Source organism: Gobio gobio (genome assembly GCF_949357685.1).
Source record: "Gobio gobio genome assembly, chromosome: 9".
Taxonomy (NCBI): Eukaryota; Metazoa; Chordata; class Actinopteri; order Cypriniformes; family Gobionidae; genus Gobio; species Gobio gobio.
In genome coordinates this window covers 12,731,688-12,752,708 of record NC_137115.1, presented here as the reverse complement: position 1 = coordinate 12,752,708, position 21,021 = coordinate 12,731,688, and the positions used below count along the sequence as shown (strand labels likewise).

At 39.3% G+C, this 21,021-nt stretch overlaps 1 protein-coding gene across 1 annotated transcript in view; it reads left to right on the top strand.

Moving 5' to 3' along the window:
- baz1b (bromodomain adjacent to zinc finger domain, 1B) overlaps positions 1-3,969 on the top strand; it is a 28,519-nt gene extending 24,550 nt beyond the window's left edge. The window contains exon 18 of the mRNA XM_079825722.1: positions 1,546-3,969. Coding sequence (XP_079681848.1) covers positions 1,546-2,203 — 658 coding nt within the window. The 3' untranslated portion in view covers positions 2,204-3,969. The remainder of the gene's footprint in view (positions 1-1,545) is intronic.
- The last annotated feature ends 17,052 nt before the right edge of the window (positions 3,970-21,021 follow it).

The window sequence follows — 21,021 nt, the reverse complement described above, 5'->3', positions numbered from 1 at the left end:
TTAGCTAGCTTTGTGGTTAGCGTCTATGATAAGTTATAATTTAGAAATATGTATACTTTTTCAAAATAACGGGCAGGGGAGAGATGATACGTCTCATGCTGTCAAACTGTCAGACTATTAAAGAAATACATCTTATTCAGTCACATTGTCCGAGTTAAACTTAGTCAGTCAACTGTAACCTAGCGTAATTACCAGCTCTCTTGGCTTGCATGTAACAGCAAAACTGGACTTGGCAGTTACAAATTGTCATGTTATTTGAGTTAAGAGAACTGATGTTCTTTTAATTGTTATTCAATTCAAGCAATGTATGGCTCGTTGCCAACTTACATGCACTTCAAGGATGATCTGTGTTGTGAATGCAGCGCTCAGAGCCCTGAAGCTCAGCATGACTCTGCTGGATCAGCTGGTGGTGTTGCCAGCCGGCACGTTGTAGGGTGCCCTCTGGTGGACAAACTATGAAACGCCAACACTCAATGTGTTTGAGCGGTGTTTCGTCCGTTTTTTTTTTATTTTTTTAAAAAAAATATTCATTTATCGGCCATCATAAATGCCGATACCGATAGTTTGGAAAAAGCCTAATATCGGCCGATAATATCGGCCCGCCGATATATCGGTCGGGCTCTAATGCTCATATTGGTTGCTTTCGTTGATATGAACTCCGTTAAATGTGCATATAGCACGGGAATTGAAGATCGGATTTATATTAATTTCGCGGAGAGGTAGGTAAGACAACCAGCATGTTTTTTTTAAATTTGTTTAGATTGTGTAGCCCGTTTCGTTTGCGTGCGCCGTTGTGATCTGCCTGCCTCATCTAGTCAAAAATGGCATTTTATTGTGATGGTGGTGATAGTAGGCTAGACGTTTAAACGATGCTTTAAGTGTTTTATATGGATTTTATAAGCAAGACAAGTCAACTGTTGATTTGAGAGGCTAAAGCGTTGGGTTAACTCACTGTCGGCCGCTGGCCGCTTGGTCATCACTTTAATTAACAAAAACTTAAATTTAACAAGCAACAAAATGCTTCAAACATTTTTCTAAATTAACTTAATAAAGAAACAAAACGAAATATAACTACTTTGACATTAAAAACAAAACTGAACTATTTTAATGGCTGCAATTAATGTGTAATAGCGAGGATAAAAAAAAAAAAACACTGGCTCCAGTCAGACTCGGGCTGATAAATATGATGAGCTGTCGGTCACGGGCCGGGCTAGGGCCTCAGCGTCTCGGGCCAAGGCCGGGCTAGGGCCTAGTTTTGAGGCCCGTGCAGGGCTCTAATATAGTACATCTTGATGTTGGATATACTTTCAATAGTTGGATAATTTGTTATCTAGTGATTGTTTTGTTCGATTTATAACAGTTTGGATTATTGACAAGCCTAATTACTATTTAGTGATGTTGTATCACTGCTATGGGTAAATGGTGCATGCATATGACTGGGTTCAAAATCTTGATCAAATGGCCCACACCAAAGCAGTTTAGCGGAGGAGTTCATTGAAAGTCGTCGCATAACACATTCCTGTGCTTTCTGTTCTCCTCATCCAGGGAACCTGTATCCGCTGAAGAGGCTGAGGATTATCAGGACATCATCAGCGACCCGATGGACTTCGCCACCATGCAGGACAAGTTCAAATCCTCCCAGTACCACAGCGCCAGTGATTTCCTCGAGGACATGAAGCTCATCTTCTCAAACGCAGAGGAATACAACCAGCCCAACAGCAATGTCCTGACCTGCATGACACGCACAGAGCAGGCGTTCGTCGAGCTCCTGCAGAAGAGCCTCCCTGGGGTCGGCTATCTGCGCCGTCGAACGCGCAAACGCCCGGCCACTCCCTCCGAAGAGGATGAAGAAGAAGAGGTGGAGGGAAGGAAGAAGATGCAGAACGGGAAGCAAAGAGCCACATCCAGACAGAAGGAAGATGATGAGGAAGTCTCGGGACGGAGGAAGGCCAGACATGGCAGCAGACAACGGAACCAAGATGACAGCGAAAGCGAGGAGGATGATGATGAGCTGACGGCGAGAAGGAAGAGCAAGCGGACGAGTCGGAAAGATTATCGAGAGCAGGAAAGCGACAATGAGAGGGACAGCAGGAAAACTGGATTGAGACGGACACCACGAGGTGTGACGGACGACAAGGACGAGGCCAGCAGCGACGAGGACTCGGGCAGCCAGCGACATTCCAAGAGGCTCAAACGCTCATAAAGACCAGGGTGCTTTGTGTTGTTTGTATCCGTTTTCGTACCCCCTCCTTATTAATCAGAAGGCGAAACGGGCCACCCCATACCCGCTGCATATCGGACAGAACCCTTTTTCACCCCGATGTAGATGTTTCTGTTTATTTTACTTTTTTGGAAGTTTTTGTTAATATTGGAGAAAACTGATTTATATTTGTAAGTTGATTTAATAATGGTGACACTTGGTTTTTCAACCTGAAGATTTGCATTTGAAAATGTCATCTCTTTGAGCTCTTAAGACTTTTTTTCATTTGATATTTGATCTAAAAAACGAAAGTTATAAAAAAAAAACCCCTATATCCCAAAAAAGATTGTAATTGGGTTGCAAATGCCACCAAGCCATGTCTCGTTTCGATGACTTGGGAGGTTCCTCTGCAGAAGTTGACCTGTAAATGTTATAAAGTGGTCCAGAATGAAACTCTTGCTCCTTTTGCGTAGACCCTCACTTTCAAATGAATTTGCTGGTGACCGTCCAGAACTAAGCTCTTTCAATGAAACTGACCTTGTGTTTTCTGTCTCATGAGAGCCGTTTAATTGGCACTAAACCCCCATGGTGGTATGACGTGAATCTAAAAGTCTTTATTTTTGAATGTGCCACCAATGTTAATTTTCTTTAGTCATTTATTATTTTGGCTGTTTTACAATAAAAACTGTCATCCTTAAGTTTGGTTAAACAACTTTTTTTTGAAAAGCAAGAGATCATTGATCCTGGCATCTAGTGATTCCTGCAAAGCCTCATGCTGCTCTTATTCCCTTGAAACCAGTAGGTGGCACTCTACTACAGTGGTCTTCTAAAGAAAAGTTCCCCTTGGTGTTAAACTGACGTTTGAATGTTATATTCCCCCTAAAACTCTTAGCGGTGATGACCTGAACCTGAAATCAAGATGGTAAAATCAGATGTGAATCTTGTTTCTGGAGACACTCAAGTGAAATTCTAGTATCTGATGAGCTGTCCACATATGAGTGTATAATCTATTCATCAGAAGTAACATAATTGTCTTTCTTTTTTATATTACTATGTAAATAATAAGCTTTTGACTATATTTAGTTTTTTGATCGTTGCCACTGAAGTTTAAAATGGGTATGTTTGTCCACAGCAGATGTGCTGCTCAGGGCTTTATTCTTGATCTAAAAAAAAAGTTTTCTGCTTTTTGTCTGGATTAGGCTTCATTTAATATTCAGAAACAAGGTCACTATCATAACCTACTTGTCTTGGTTTCTTTGTTCTTTGGGTTTGACATCACTTTTTTTTTTTTTTTTTTTTTTTTTTTTAGTAATTTAAACGCATATTATCCATCGACTGGCCTGATTTCAAGATCCTTAGTAAATCATGGACTGAAACTGTAGTATGTACCTCTGTGATTCTTGGGCTGGGAAAGGTCTCACAGGTGTAAATGCTTTCTTTCAGTTGCAAGGTGGCTTTCTGGAAGTACTAGTGGTGGTCAAAGCCTATTTCATATGTATTTATAGCTCCAGGACCTGGTAGGGAAAATACTTTAAGGCTATCCTTACCTCTTTGCACCCACAGATTTCCTAAGACTTCATTCAGTTTTCTGAAAGTGTTTTTCTTTTTTTTTTAAATATCCCTTCAGCGTCACTGCCAGATACAAAATCTTGTTATAAATATATATAAAGCAAGGGGCAGGGAGGGAGGGCCTGGTAGTTTTGGGGACCGATAGGCCCCCCCTTTTTGTGTAATTTCTTTACTTTTTAATAAAACATTGTACAATGTCCAAGATTTGTCATGGTCTCTAATACGCTCTGGTTTTTCCCACCTGAGACATAAAAATATTGGTAGAACTTCACAGTTGGGCTTTGTTTCAAAACCTATGATTTTAAGGCATTATGGGTGTGTTTTCAACATGATGGCTATTCCTGTTATGCTGCTTTTTAAGATACCTAATTTTAAAGTAGTATCTTACATATTTTGTGACAACCAATCCCAGATTTCATTGCAGTAGACTCCGTAGAAATAAATTCATAAAAAATGGTGGATTAGTTGAGATATATGCTGTGTTCAAAATGTCTTGAGTAGTTACTTGTTTTGAATAAGAGCACTAAATTATATAGTATGAATGCAATCATACTACATTCATGTCACCTACCAGCATCAGCTGCATCACTTCACTGCCATTCACAAATCCTCCCCCATGGCCTCATGGGATAGTAAAGTGTCCATCAGATGTGCACTTCAGAAGAATCTAACAGGTGTCCTGATATTTAATTTAATAAAGCCTCAAATCACATTAATATATTGCAGGTTATTAGGTATTAGGTCATCTGGTTACTTTACTCGTGAGTACTGTGTGAATACAATTCAAACATACTAATTTTGTATCATACTATTTTTATCCTGCTATATATTATGCGATTTCAGATGCAGCCATATGGAGGTTTTTTTAAGCCACTATAAAACAAGTATTGACAGAGCCTTTCTTTTGCATTGTGATTTGTGACAATTGAGTGTAACATATTTTCAAAAAAAGGACATTTGTAGGATGAGGTCTTTGAGTCCAATTTTCTTTGCCCTTCCCTCACTGACCCTCCGTTTCGTTCACTCGTTTTTTTTTCTTCTCACTCAGATGTATGTCGATGCTTATGCTGCATGAGTGCCCACTACTGTCATACTCTTGCAATGGGTTTAAATGGAACGCCATAAGCTCTTGATCACTTTGGGGTAAATTTAGTGTGAGTACTGCAAGTTGCTGATGTGATGTCTCAGTTGTGTTGCATTGTGGTCTATGAATGTGCCTGAAGTGTACATATGAGTTGACCCAATAAACTTCCCTCATCCACTTGACAAAGTTAGATGCACTTGAATATGGTGGTTGGGAGTCCCCTGAGGGAAATGCTCTGGGAAGTTTGCAAGTGTATGCAAAACCCAAGGAAGTTAAACGCAACCCTGTTTATTGGATTTTGAGATGTGGCTGTCCTCAAAAGTCGAGGCAGATGAACTTGAGTTTGCGGGGCAGAATTTAAGTGGACTAAATGAGTGAAGAGGTTTGGCAAATGTTACCAGAGAAGTCTGTCGTTGCACTTGAAGTTATGAAACAAAAAATGGTAAATCCTTTATATATAATTATAAAAGTATTTCTAATTAGGGCTGTACGATGAATCGAAAAATAATAGAAACCGAAATGCAGAGTCTCTAACCGACGTATTTTCCCCATGTCGGTTATTTCGGGTTTAGTCACGTGACTCCGCCCCGTCAGTCACATCAAGTGCAGTTTGCAGGCACACAGAGAGATGCAGGAGCAGTTATCTGTGTTTATAGATGCCCAGAATCACTATAGTAACTGCATGTTTTACACAGTTTATACAGGTAAGTTAATTGCCGTTCTTATAGCTGCCACACACACACGGCGCGCGCAAGCCCCGAAGCCAGATCGCTTTCACTTTCGCCCTCAGAACGTTTGTCAAGTAAATGCGTTTAAAGCTTGCCAGTTTGAGCATTTAAAGCGCTTGTGAACTATTAAAAAATAACAATACGGAAAACGTATCCGTTCAGTGCTCAGCTTTTTTCTGTGACACAGAGAGCCGAGCCGTGTCGCGTCTCTGACAACGCGCGCGCGCCCTGAAAGGCAGACCTTTTACCTGCGTCCTCACAAAGCTTTGTCATTTGTATGTGTTTTAAGGCTGCCAGTTTGAACATTAAAGCGATTTTAGATGACACATCTGTATTAGACATAATACAGATGTGTATTATGTTGAACAAATGCCTGATATATTACACTAAGACAGAAGCTCGCACATCACGTGAAGATCGCGCGCAGAGAGGAGCTCAGAAATGTAGTGTCAACGCTGTCCTGTGACTAAAGTAAAGTCACTAAAGTAGCTTAGAAACTCAACCGTTATAGGCATATATTTTAATATATTTGAATACCTTTTGAAGTAAGTACAACCCTCAAATAAGCAAGGAGTAAGCACCTTTGGCGATAGAAATGATTGTAAATGAGCATAATCCCCGTACGGTCCGGCATGCTTTGTTTACATCTAGCTGCCACAATTCCTTGCGCTCAGGCAGTTTGGTGTGACTTTGCCTGGAACGCTACAAAGTCATGAGTTGTGGTTTGAAGTCGTAACTTGTTGGCTCAAAAACCTGCCTGGAATGCACCAGAAGTACGCCTGATTCTGTAGCCTCGCCCACCGATTTGTGCATGGCATGTTATAGATAAATAACATAGGCCTACGTGGAGCTAAACCGGATCGAACTTCCAAGCAATAAACATGCTGCACAAGCTTCATTCGGATTCGAATATTATGAATGCATGGATGAACTTTATTTGTAATGAATATCCAGCTCACATGGGGAAGACATGAGACTGGATTTGCAGACAGGATGAGATTATATGAATGAATGAAGCAACACACTAATCTGAATCAAAAATGTTTTTTATATGTGACAGTATTGCATTGTTACAGATCGTTTGATATCTATTGATTATGTGTACGTGTCTAACTGAACATAACTTAGCACGCTGTCACAGGCTCGTCCCGGGGCGATGTGTTTTCCAGACGGGCTTCCAAAACGCATCACCGGCCTGCTGACGGGCTATCTTTAATAGTGAAATAACATTCCTTTCTTGATGTGCGTTGTTCGCTCTCTTGACTTGATATTTGAAGGAAAATAACAATCGTGGAAGTTTTGATCATGCTGATTTGTCTGACTTTGCAGTGAGGCTTGTGCGTGCGTGTGTGTGTGTTAGTGATGCATGGTTTGTGCTTATATCCACCGATCGGGCGGGCCAAGTAATAAAAAAATAACATTCCAATTAATTGCGGGTGGATGACAGATAAATCATTGTGTTTGTTTGATAAAGACATCTGGCGAGCCCTCTGGACGAATCATTCTGGTTGCCGCAGCTCATTATAATATGCAAAACTTATCCAATCACAGCAATGGGCGTTTAATTTCAAGTCTTCAGTGCGGAACGGTAGGGTAGAAACCAGGGTAGAAAATAGCCTGTTACTTATTCATTATGATGTTTTTGAATGTAAAAACCACACAAACGTCCTAAGTTGACCTCAGACAACAGTATAAAACATTGACATGACCCCTTTAAAATGACAAACAACCAATTTCAGTTAACAAGGAATCTGCAAATATTAATGAATTTTAGCTGGTTACAATTTTTTATGAAAAGATAGCGTAACGTGCATTATGAAAACCTTTATAATGCATTGTATATAAATGTAAACCAAAATAACTGAAAGGGTTGAATCATTCGCAATACGATCAATAACTTGCATATAATCCTCACCCTATTGAAAATAGGGTAAATATTTTTTTTGCCATTGTTAAATACTCAAGATGATTAAAAATATAATTTTCAATTTTACCCATTATTATTTTTTTGTTTTTATCTCTGGTATTGTATTAGTAGACTATCGAAATTAGCCAGGTGTGTGATTCATATGATGTGCCGTGTTACAGTGTTTCCATTAAAGATATTAGATTTGCTCTACGGATTGTGGTGAAAGCGCAGCAGTCATAATCTGGAGAGATTTGTCTTTTATCCCATGAAAGACGTTTGTCTCGGCCGTTCCTGCACTGGCCCCCAGTGCTCCTCCTGTCCACGCGTAATGGGGCCCTGATCATGAAAGGGTGAGAGAGTAAAGAGAGAGGTCTGCCATTCACTCTTTAATTACACACACTGGTGTTTTTGTTGGAAGTCTCGGGTGGCAGAAGGTAATTGCCCTTCCTCACGTCGCCGCTCAGCCAGCCTGGCTCCAGACTTTCCACTGAGGACAGAGACTGGGCAAAAACCTGAGAGAAATGAATATTTGAAGAGCTTGGAAAAAGGACACTGGAGGAGAAGAGAGAATGGAGACATATGCAGGCCTGTTAATTGAGTAAAGTGCATGTGTGAATGACAGTAATGTATGGAATCTTCTTTCTGCCACGGAATAAAGCAATTTAAGTACAATCAAATAAAAAGATAATTGCAACGTTATATCTCGCATTTCTGAGAAAAAGTCATAAGTTATAAACGCAATTGCAAGAAATAAAGTCAGAATTGTGAGATGTAAACTCGCCAGTGTTGGGGAAAGCTACTTTGAAAAGTAATGCTTTACAATATTACATTATTCCCTTAAAAAGTAACTAGTTGCATTACTTAGTTACTTTTTAAGAAAAGTAATGTGACATTACATTTGTGTTACTTTTTCTCACCTGGGCTGAGCTTGTTTTTTAGTTTTTTATATAACAAAAAAGTTCCATTTTGGGGCAAATGTAAGTGTCACACCAAAATTAAAATAAGGCTGAAGGGAACGCAAATGAACACATAGTGTACAGTAGAGGGCACAGCTCAAACCTTCCAGTTGTGCTGCCATTCTGGATCGCAGAAGAATATGATGAAGGAGAATAAAATGTAACACTTCACTAATAAAACAAAAAAATCTTAAAGGGGGGGGATCACACTCAGTTTCACTCAATCTCATGTCAATCTTGAGTACCTATAGAGTAGAATTGCATCCTTCATATTTCAGAAAAGTCTTGCTTTATTATATTTATAGAACGTTATCCTAAATAAAGCATGGCTATCAATCAGATTCAGCCATTCATATATGATCCAGAATCTGATCCGGAGGCTGAAATTGAAGAGGAGCAGCAGCAACAACGACTTGCTTAGCGGCTTGTGTAAATTACATTGCATGCTGCATTAATAAATGAACTATACGTGATCAGGTTGCTTACTTGATGTGCATTTACACGCCGATAGCCAACAGCACACAGACATTTGAAGCAGTTTTACTCACCGCCTGCGGTTCCAACGCATGACCGTGTACCTTTATCGTTGCGACCGCTCCATCCTTCAGCATTAGACGACCTACAAATCCGGCGTCGAACTGGGCCTTGTTTATTAAACAATCGTCGCCGAAATGCAGGGAACAAACAAAAACACTTGCACAACTCCGTTGCTGCTCCGGAAAAACAAACTCCATCCACTGTCCACTTAACGCTGGGTTCTTTGGGAAGCTGAACAGGATTGTCTTGCCCTGGCAACCAAAAACACACTTATTTGGTGACATTGTTGATTTCTTGAAGTCCTGTGACCTGTGCAGCGCAGCCAACGACTTCCCTAAAGCCGAGCAAAGTGATTTGATGGGCGTACTGCTTTCGCTCTCAATCTCTGGTTGACGGGTGTGCGCGCGCGTACAGCCCTTATACAAGGAAATTCCGCCCTTGTTGACGTCACGTAGACCCATACTCGAAAAAAAATATTATTAAAAAAAAAACAGTATTTTTGCCAAAGAAATACTCCATTAAACGTCCAGTAAACGTAATTTTTTTAAACTGTGTCCATGTTTAGCATGGGAATCCAAGTCTTTAATAATGTAAAAAGCTCAGTATGCATGAAAAAGCATTACACCCCCCCTTTGAGTCATTTTTGCTTATGTTTTAACTGAATCATCGAAGGTCAGCAGCAAGTACTTGGGTCAATAAAGTGAACAATCATAACGCTGAATCCGCCATTTTGCCCGACAAAGCTGGAGAGTCAGTAGATTAAGGTCGGTGGACTTGAACTTGAACAATTGTGTGTACTGACGTCTTTCTGTGGTTGAAACGGCATTCTTTCTAATGTTTATTCATATTTATTTGCTAGAAATGAACTACTAGGAAGAGAATATCAGTTCATGAGTCGCTTGAACTGAAGCGCTATATGATCTGTCACAACACAATAAAGTCACAAAACGGTAATTATTGTTTGAATTCCTTAAAAAATGACTTGAAAGTTGAGACTGTTTATATCAAAAGTAACCTGCTCTGCCAATCGGTGTGCGTGTTGTCAGTGTCCTTTTTGCTCCACAATGTATTTTACACTGCATTAGAACATGATTAACACGTTAACAACGGTAACTAAGGGGGGTGGGTCTTTGCGAAGGGTCGAGTTATAAAGTCCAATTCTGAGGGGGAAATGTTTTTTTTTTTTCAGAATTGCAAGTTTATATTAAGACTTTATAACGAGTTTATATCGCACAATTCTGCGAGAATTCTGACTGTAACTCGCAATTGCGAGTTTTTATCATGCAATTCTGAGAAGAAAAAAATCTGAATTGTGAAATAAAAAGTCCAATTTCCTTTTTTAGGGGTTCAAGCACGAAGTGCTGAAACCCTATTGTATTTGTGCTGATTTTTATTATTATTATTATTCTGCCGTAAAACGCATCGTGCAGCCCAAACCGTAAGTGCTGGAGCTTTGAAACTTTGTCAGATGGTAGTACAAAAATCGAGGAGAGGTTATCAAATTATGAGCCAGATTGGCCTATAGGTGGCGCTATAGCAATCAATTGCGCGAAACTGCTCATAACTCCTAAACCGTATGTCGTAGACTCAAGTGTCTTATATCATTGGAAAGGTGAGTCCCTGACGAACAAAACGTATATCTCCGATTTCATTTCCGTCATAATAGATTTTCCGCCATTTTGAATTTTGTCAAAAAACTACTTTTGCGAACTAGTCCCTGGATTTTTGCCCGATCGGAACCAAACCAGTGCAGAAATGTTCTCTGGAGTCTGAATATCAATAATTATCGAAAAAAAGTATAAATTTCGCTTCAAGGTCGCAAAGGGGCGGAAAACGAATGTTGTGGGAGGAGTCTATTTTACTAAAATGGCTATAACTCAAGAACAAAATGAGATATCTTTACCAAACTTGGTACACGTGTGTATGGGCTGAGTCTTTGGTCACGATAAAACAATCGCGACGATTGACCACTTGGTGGCGCTATAACACGAAAAAAACATGAAAATGGCTATAACCACCCGACCGCTAGTCCGATTGACTTGAAAATTGGTATGCAGTGTTTTGGTCCAAGGTACCATATATGTCTATGAGGACATTGGCGTATCTCAAAAAACATGGCTGCTATCGGCTAATGAAGTTTGAGCACCTCTAAGACAAGGTTAACGGAGGCCGATCGGAATGAAACTTGGTGGGCATCTTTGACTCATGGCCCTAGAGGTCTGTAAGAATTTTGAAAGAAATCGGCCACTAGTTGGCGCTAACGAGTTTTATGGCTCTGTAATCACGTGGTGTTGCACACATCAACCAAATATACACATCATATGATAGGTCTCCTCATGTTGAACAACTTTGCCTCTAGAAGCATTGCTGTCAATCAAACCGTTCATTAAATATCCGCGATTATGTTTAAAACCTACTTTTGCGAACTAGTCCCTGGATTTTTGCCCGATGGGAACCAAACCAGTCTAAAACAATTCTCTGGACTCTCTAGATCAATAATTATCGAAAAAAAGTTGAACTTTTGCATTTGGATGGCTATAACAGGGTCATTTAGAAGAGGAGCTTAGCAAAATACACTCAAAAGGCTATAAATCCTAAAGGAAAACTCAAAACTTCACGAAAAATGTTATGTATATGTATCATAACATGTTGAAGAATCCTGCAAAGTTTCATGGAGATCGGACCCTAGGTGGCGCTATAACTGTTAAAACGCTTTGAAAACCATGTATTCCCAATGGTGAAATGCCTGTATTGGCTGTAAATGGTATTTTCCATCTCTGTAATCAGGTGGGGTTAAAAACATCCACATAATATGCATAAATTATGATAGATCTCCTCATACTGAACAACTTTGCTTCAAGAACCAATACTGTCAATCAAATCGTTATTTAAACATTCACAATTATGTTAATAACCTCATTTTGCAATCTAGTCCTAGATTTTTTTGCCCGATCGGAACCAAACCACTGTAGTACGATTCTCTGGACTCTTTAGAGCAATAATTATTTAAAATAAAGTTAAACTATTGCATCTGAATGGCTATAACATTATTTCAAGGTGTGGCCTTGGCCAAGTGTCCCCAAATGCCTAAATCTATTCAATGAATGCTCAGATATTCTTAAAAAACAAGTCAGAACATGTGTAATATGCCTCTAAACAAGCATGATCATTTTCAGACAGATAGGACAATATTTGCCTCTATAACAGTTAAAAAGCTGAAAATTATGAAAATAATGGTATATTAAGTGGTTGTTTGCTGCCCCCCGCTGTTCATTTTATTGTACTACACTCTAATATTGATGTATAAGTCATATTCAGACTTTAAATAAATCACTATTTTAACATTTACAATCACATTTAGTTAAAATTTATCTATTAAGTATTATTATTGACAATTGTCACATTGAGAAATGTGAATCTTGAAGGAGACTTGCAGGAAACATTTTGTTTACTGCAACATCATATAGTTAAAATGTCTGTATCTACAACAAAATGTGTTTGTGTGTGTGTGTGTGTGTGTGTGTGTGTGTAGTCCTATTTTTCTGAATACATTTTTAATAATCTGATTAATAGTTACAAAGAGCTATGTGAAATGATTATAGACCATAGTTTGTGAAAAAGTGTGTCTGTGTGTGTGTGTGTGTGTGTGTGTGTGTGTGTGTGTGTGTGTGTGTGTGTGTGTGTGTGTGTGTGTGTGTGTGTGTGTGTGTGTGTGTGTGTGTGTGTGTGTGTGTGTGTGTGTGTGTGTGTGTGTATAAGCATGCATAATGGAATTAACATGGAAGACCAATTTGATATATAACTGATTTTATAGTGTTTATTGCAAAGCAACTGTGAAAAGACTTTATTAATAAGTAGAATGTCCAGCAGAGGGCAGCAGAAGACCACTCATTGGTTCATTCTGTCCACTAAGCATATATATAAACTCTAAAAAAAACATTATAATAGCATTGAAAATGACATTTTGTCAATGTTTATCAATTAATTTGTTCATTTGATTAATGTTTTTACAATAATTATTAAATTACAATTAAAATAATGCCTGAAAATATGTTTTAAAGGGGAAGACCTGGAATAAGCTATTTGTTACCCATCATTTATTTCAAATATTTATATCACCAACAAAATGTGCATGTGAGTTAAACACGTTTGAAGACATTAATTTGGAAAATGTGCCCATTAAATGAAAAACAGACATTTAAAATGAAAATGAGCCAATGAGTGGTTCTCTGCTGCCACCTGCTGGGCTTAAATAGTCATTTTTTCATACTATTTACTTATCATGTTCTATAATTCCTATTTAGACATTATAAAGTCATTATTACAATATTTACAATCACATTTTGTCAAATTAATTTATCTCAAATATATTATGGCGTATTACCTAAAATTGCCACCAGATGGCAGCAGAAGACCACTCATTGGCTTATCCTCTAAACTAATATTGTTCAATCATATTTAAACTGTGATCGTGCAGACCAAAGCGTAAATGCTAGAGACTTGAAACTTCATCAGATGATAGTACAAAAATCGAGGCTAATGTTGTCAGAGTATGAACCCGATTGGCCAATAGGTGGCGCTACAGCAATCAAAAGCGCGAAATGGCTCATAACTCCTAAACCGTATGTCGTAGACTCAAGTGTCTTATATCATTGGAAAGGTGAGTCCATGACGAACAAAACGTATATCTCCGATTTAATTTCCGCCATTATAGATTTTCCGCCATTTTGCATTTTGTCAAAAAACTACTTTTGCAAACGAGTCCTAGGTTTTTTGCCCGATCGGAACCAAACCAGTGACAAAATGTTCTCTGGAGTCAGGTTATCAATAATTATCAAAAAAAAGTCGAAATTTATATTCACGGTTGTTAAGGAGCGTAAAAATAGTCGTTCAGGGCGGAGCCTATTTACTAAAAAAGCTATAACTCAAGAACAAAATGAGATGTCTTTACCAAACATGGTAGACATGTGTAAAGGCTGAGTCTTTGGTCACAATAAAAAAAATCGTGACGATTTAACTCTTGGTGGCGCAATAACGTAAAAAAACATGAAAATGGCTTTAACCACCCGACCGCTAGTCCGATTGACTTGAAAATTTGTATGCAGTGTCTTGGTCCAAGGTACCAAGTATGTCTGTGAGGACATTGGCATATCTCAAAAAACATGGCTGCCACAGCCAATTAAATTTGAGCACCTATTAGACAAGTCTCATGGCCCTAGAGGTCGGTAAGAATTTTGAAAGAAATCGGCCGCTAGTTGGCGCTAATGATTTTTATGGCTCTGTAATCACGTGGTGTTGCACACATCCACGAAATATGCATATCATTTGATATATTCTAAGGGAAAACTCAAAACTTCACGAAAATTGGTGGGCATGTGTGTCATAACATCATTAACAAGCATGCAAAGTTTTATAGAGATCGGACCATAGGTGGCGCTATAACTATTAAAAACCTTTTAAAACCATATGTTTTCTATGGTAAATTGCCAATATTGCCTGTAAATGGACTTTTCCATCTGTTATTTCAGTGTTTAAAATCTTGCTAAATGAAACGTAATGTCTTTTGATGCTTGTGTGCTTAAAGGCCTTAAAGGCTTGAACCCCGCTAAATGCTGCTTGCAGCTTTAATTTTATTTGTTTTTATTCTGGAAACAAGCTTCCATAGTAATGCACAAGACAGAAATATTTGAGGCCATGGTGTCGATGCATCCTCTTAAGATCCTGATTGAATTATTTGGTTGTGGTGATGTTGGTGCTGCTTTATTCTGAGCAGAGAAGCTTGTAAAAACAGCTTTCATGTCATTTTTAACCTTCAATATCTCAGCATGTCTTTTGTAATATTCTGTTGGGCAGATCAAGGCTAAAATGCCACCAGTAATGACCATGATGGACCTGTTTTTTCAGGAAACTGTTTCATGTGTTGTATGCTCCATAAGGTCGCTGGAGAATGTCACATCTTCTTTGAAATTGAGAGATTATCACTCTCTTGTCTTCCCTGCACTGGTCATCCTCCTTTGAAGATCAAACACTTTGTGGTGCTCATCTTTAAAGCTGAGCGAAATAAGCTTGAGCAACTCTAGTCAGAGAGCCTCTACATCAGGGCCCTTAATGTCTAAATGTTTACACACAAAACAGGCATTGAAAAGCACGTACCACACTTCTCAGATATACACCAGTTTTTATGAATATCGCTGGGATTTATAAAATGAACTTCATGCATAACTACAGCACATTAATCTAGTTAAAGTAATAATACACATAGCATATGCATGCAAGGCAGTACTATTTTTTTCTATTTTGAAAATCTACTGTTCATTTAAAATGATCAAATGATCATCGCTAGCCTGTAAAAAGATTTTTGTTAAAAATTTAACCTACTGTGATTTCCTCTAGAATATTTGTATACTGAAGTGGGATTATTGTGGTCAGAAAGCATTTTTGCATTCAATGCGCCTGATGGACATTCGCTGCACTGCGTCTTGTATTTTGTGCATAAGCAGTTCATTTTAAGACATTTGAGACCCTGCATCCATTCCTATTTCCATAAAGTGCAAGGAAGTAAAAATTAAATTTTTCTTCCTACGATGTGAGAAAAAAAACGATCAAATAATTTTGCTTACCAGTGGAATGCAGGTGAAAAACTATGCATGATTATGCAAAGTAATATCCAGCAATCGGAGAATGTGCTGGTTATGCACAAAAAAACTGTATTCTATAAAACAGATTGCATCTCTTCTGGTTCAGGTCTTAAGTGTTACGTGTTAGGTGTTACTATTTCAGCTGATTACCTGAAAAGTCCATAGTTATCAACGTCAGTTCATACTGCTGTTAACACTTTCTCCAACAAGCAGATGCAGATCCAGTTTTCCGGTCTGTTCATGAGATATACTCATCATAAAGCCTATCGAAAAGAATTCTTTAGCGCCCACCCAATGCCATGAAAGCATTGTGTGATCTCACCAAGTACATGTTCCTGAATCAACATTCCAATCAACCAAACCAGGGTTAGGTGCTTACATCAGTGTTATTCACTCTGATTTTACAGATACCACCTACCTAATCTTATGTGTTAAAGTAACATCCACATGAACGGTAGGACCCAAGGTTTCCCAGCAGAACATTGCCCGAAGCATCACAATGTCTCCGCCGGCTTGCCTTCTTCCCATAGTGCATCCTGGTGCCATGTGTTCCCCAGGTAAGCAATGCAGATCCAGATCTGATGCTCACGTGCCCACTGTTGGCGCTTTCGACAGGGGTCAGCATGGGTGGTTTGTGGCTATGCAGCCCCATGCGCACAGCTTTCTATCAGAACCAGCATTAACTTCTTGAGCAATCTGAGCTACAGAAGCTCTTCTGTTTGATCGGACCACACGGGCCAGCCTTTGCTCCCCACGTGCATCATTGAGCCTTGGCCACCCATGCCATACATCCGGATTTTAAGCTCCCTGTCCGGCGTCCGGCCCAGCCTCAAACCGGACACTCATTTGTCCTCCTTTTCGGAGTTGCGCTGAATTGGCCTATAAAACCCCGCTCTAGAATCTTTATTGGGACGCAGCAGCATAGCGTCTAATGCCGTAAGATCTCTGGTCAAACAAATGATTGGCTGAAAGCGGTGTCAAATAAATATCTGATATGTCATTGGTTAAAAACGTAAACAAGCATCCACGATGTTCTGACGTCATATCATAACGCTAAATAGGATGTCAGACACTCAGAACTCCTTTAATCAGGAATGGACAAAAGAGCACGAATTTATATCAAAAAGCACACTGTGTCGCTGTGTAGTGGACATTAGTAGTCAAGGGAAAGCCGCCATTTACCGACATGCCAGCACGGAAAAACATAAAAGTTACCGACGAGCCGCAGGTAGGCTACGTCTTCCCTTGGGTCATTTTTTCGAGAAGCAACATCACCTCAGGATGACAATCTCCACTGCAGAGCTTTGTAAAGTCTATCATAATCATGCAGTTAAGCATCACCAGTCATACAGAAATACATAACAAAATAATCTGGCACAGTGCCAGAAAACATTACATTTCTGGACTTCTGTAAATAACAGAAATACATAAATAAACAAATAATGAATGCGAAAAATACATAAATAAATACACATTTCAGATAAGAGCTGCTGCAGAGGGTGCACTTCTTTGTTAAGAACTAAAATGTGTATTTATTTATTTTTCGCACCATTATTTGTTTACTTATGTATTTCTGTTATTCCCAGAAGTCCAGAAATGTTATGTTGTATGTGCACTTTGCAACACAGGTTCATCTCAGTGGTCAGTTTTTGAAACAGACTTACAAATACTGTGAACAAACACTTTTTCCTCTTCTGTTATAGGTCAACATCAAGATATTTCGTAGATCAAATTGTCTGGCAATGAATAGAGTAGGCTATTGCAGAATCTCTGTATCATGATACCATCGATATGATGGACAAAATTGTATTGTAGTTGTGAGTACACCAGAGTCCTATGCAATTATTCTTGCCTCACTGAATTCCGCAAAGTGTCCTCCTTTTTGGCGTTATGGAAATGGCCACCCTACCCATGATCCTGTTGCCGGTTCACCACTGTTCCCTTTTGTTAGACCACTTTTGATAGATACTGACCAGACCGGGAACACCCCACATGAGCTGTAGTTTTGGAGATGCTCTGACCCAGTCGACTAGCCATCACAATTTGGCCCCTGTCAAACCCTCTCAAATCCTTACGCTTGCACATTTTTCCTGCTCCTAACACATCAACTTTGAGGACAAAATGTTCACTTGCTGCCTAATATATCCCACCCACTAACAGGTGCCGTGATGAAGAGATAATCACTGTTATTCACTTCACATAATGTTATACTGTTATGCCTGATCAGTGTACATCTTAAAAGCAGCATACATCTTTAAATCAATAGTTTTATATTTATCCATCATTTTTTTATTTTGGGATGCTATATAGTATTGTAGTTCCTTCCTTCTTTAAAGCCGTTAAGTACAACCGTTGTCCTTTTATCAGTTTTTCAAATACTTCAAATCAAAGTTTGTGTTGTTTCTCTTCGTAGCTGGTTGGTTCATGGCTTATAACTTTTTAAGAAAGACTTTGTAAAAATCCCTTTGGGAAAAATATTTCAGGAACCAAGTCTGCTGAAAAAGTAAGTGGCACTGTTGCAGTCAATTACGATGTGCAGGGTTTCCTGATTGTAGATGCAAAAACGTGTTCAGCTTGAATGTGGAATACCTGGATGACATAATACAAGATTTTCAAAACTGTGCAGTCACATGTGCGCTAGGCATTGTATCCCACAATTCAAGCCATTCATCTATTCCAGTCTGAACTGAAGAATACACCTAATTTAAGTAAAATCATTTTAACAGACCCTTTTTGACTCATTATTTAATAACACAATGTATTGTACAGTACTGTGCTACATTGTTGTCAACAGGCCTCATTATGTTTAATGTATGCACTGATTTGATTTAAAAAAAAAAAAAAGCAGACAGTAAACTATGTAGTATACTGTGAAATATGTAGCTGGCTAATATTCCATTCTGGACATAGCTATACAGTATATAGCTATATATTGTTTATATAATGGTAGTTATATAAACAAAAAGAAGCCTGTCTTTCTTGGAAATGTTTGAATTGGGGTTGTTTCTGATGCAGAGCAGCATAGTCTTCTTACACCGTTTTAATAGAGATTGGATTAAGCATTGTGTGTATATGCGGCACAGTTGAGAGGGAATTAAAGATGAAGACATCAAAGTGTGTGACAATAGAAAGGAATCTCTACCCACACATACACACAAACACAAAGCAGCTCAAACGAGGCATTAAAGAAACGGGCAGAAGCAGCTGTCTAGTAGGAGCTGCAGTCAAAGAGAGCATATTTCTTTTGAATGGTAAGGCTGTGTAACTGAGACCTTTCAATTCAGGAGTGGGTGTGTGTACGTGTGCGTGTGTGTGTGTGTGTGGGGGGGGTGGTCTGTGATTTTTGTATTCTAAGGTATTTGTTTACATAGGATAATTTTTTCGGTGAATAGTGTGTTTGAGCCTTTGGCATTCACGTGAGTGTGAAGAGGTGAGTGTGTGTTAATATGGAGCAGCAAGGGACCCTCAGACCTATAAAGGAGTCTTTGAATGGCAGAGAGAGCTATAATTCATTACAGATGTGTAGGTAATCATAGCCAGACAGGTCTGGTGGCTGCCACAGCCCAACGACAGGAGACCTGGCCTGGGCACTGCGACAGGACGGCGTGGGTGCGGATGCAGGAGCTCAGCAAGGTCAACTTACACACAATTTCTGAAACTATGGCTCCATTTCTCCAAACTCTACACACACAACATGCAAAACGTCACACATCTCACTTCAAACACTTCATTCAGCTCCTCTAAGAATGGTGTTTTTGCGTAGTAACTCTACATACAAACCATCAAATGATTAGCATGTCAAACAACACACGGATGTGAAAAAGCGGAGTGCACAGGAGTTTGTCATAGCATAGCACTCACATGTACATGTATGTGCACAAATACACTAGCCTAGAAATATAGATGCACCCAAGCGGCAGCAAATCTAATTTGGAGCCATGGTAGTCTAGGAACTCTCCGTTGGCTTGCGAGCTGGAAAAACCAAACTCTAGTCAGGCCAATCACGTCGTATATAGAGTCGGTGGGCGGGCTTAACATAATGACGGCAGAGTTGCAGCGGTTCCACGTGCTACTTGAAAATAAAGAAGCTGGCGAACAGCTGTCTTTCGAAATGGCTTTGGCCGCAACTCTGGAAGACTTGGAGTTAAGCTTTTCTTTGAGAAAAGAACGAAGAACGGCACTGAAGGCATTCTTAAGAAAGCAAGATGTGTTCAGAGGTTTGCCGACTGGATACGGCAAAAGTTTAATCTATCAACTAGCTCCACTTCGTTGCTCTGGTTGGTTGCAGCGCTATCCCATTGCGCGCAGAGGGAATTTGAAAGACAACCCTTTATCCCGCCCCTCGGATTGAGCCCTTCCAATGGTGAGTTCCCAGACCCAACATCTTGATGTGGGTCTGGCTTGTCAGGCTACAAATACACTGTATATACATGAACTTTGCAGTTATTGAACTGAACTGAATCAACACTGAACTGACTTGAGCTGAATAATGCCACTGTTGGCTTGTTAAAGCTGCTTTTCAGGTGATTTTGAAGTGGCTTTGAAACCATCTGTATTGTATTAAGCGCTATAGAAATACAGGTTGACTTGATTTGTATGCATATTCAGTATATATTTACAAAATAAACAGAAATGCAAGGGGGTAAAAATAAATGATTTATTTCTCAAAACAACGAGTTTTGATTTCTAAGTGAACGAATGACATGTTTTCACACATGATCAATGGATGTAGGTAATTGGTAAATGAGTGTGCCATTTGAATGATGTAGAGAACTGTTTAGCATTTTGCAAAAAGTTTGTGTGAAGCAGATAATGTGCTTGCAGTTTGCAGACTTGGTCTCAAGATTAGCTAAGTGAATGGTTTCACTGAGTGGGCCTCAAGTACCACTTTTAGTGTCTAAGCAATTTTTTACAAAAACAGTAAAACATGGCACCTACAGATCAGTAGCAGCCCCTGGCCGTAAACGTAGGTTGGGAAGATTCTGGGTCTTGGCACTAGTTTATGATAAACATTTTGTAAGCATTATATTCTAATCGCTGAACACATCAAACACATTTTTGGCAGAATTCTAATGTCCTTGCGTTATTCATCCTGAGGGTATGTTGACACAACACTGTTTTCAACTGAAAACTTTTTATGCATTTTGTCCGTTTATTTACACGACAACAGCGTTTTTGGGGCCTGAAAACACAAACTTGTGAAAACGGGTTTCAAAGTGCAAGGTTTTGAAAACGATGCCTTTACTGTCTCCATGTAAAACACCAAAAAGGTGAATTGTGAAAATGGTGACGTCATGCGCATGCGTATTACCAACCCGTTCTCACTCCCAAGGCGTCAAAATACGAAGCATGGTCAAGTGCCTTCCGCATCACAATGAAGACGCTAAAGGCACCCCTAGG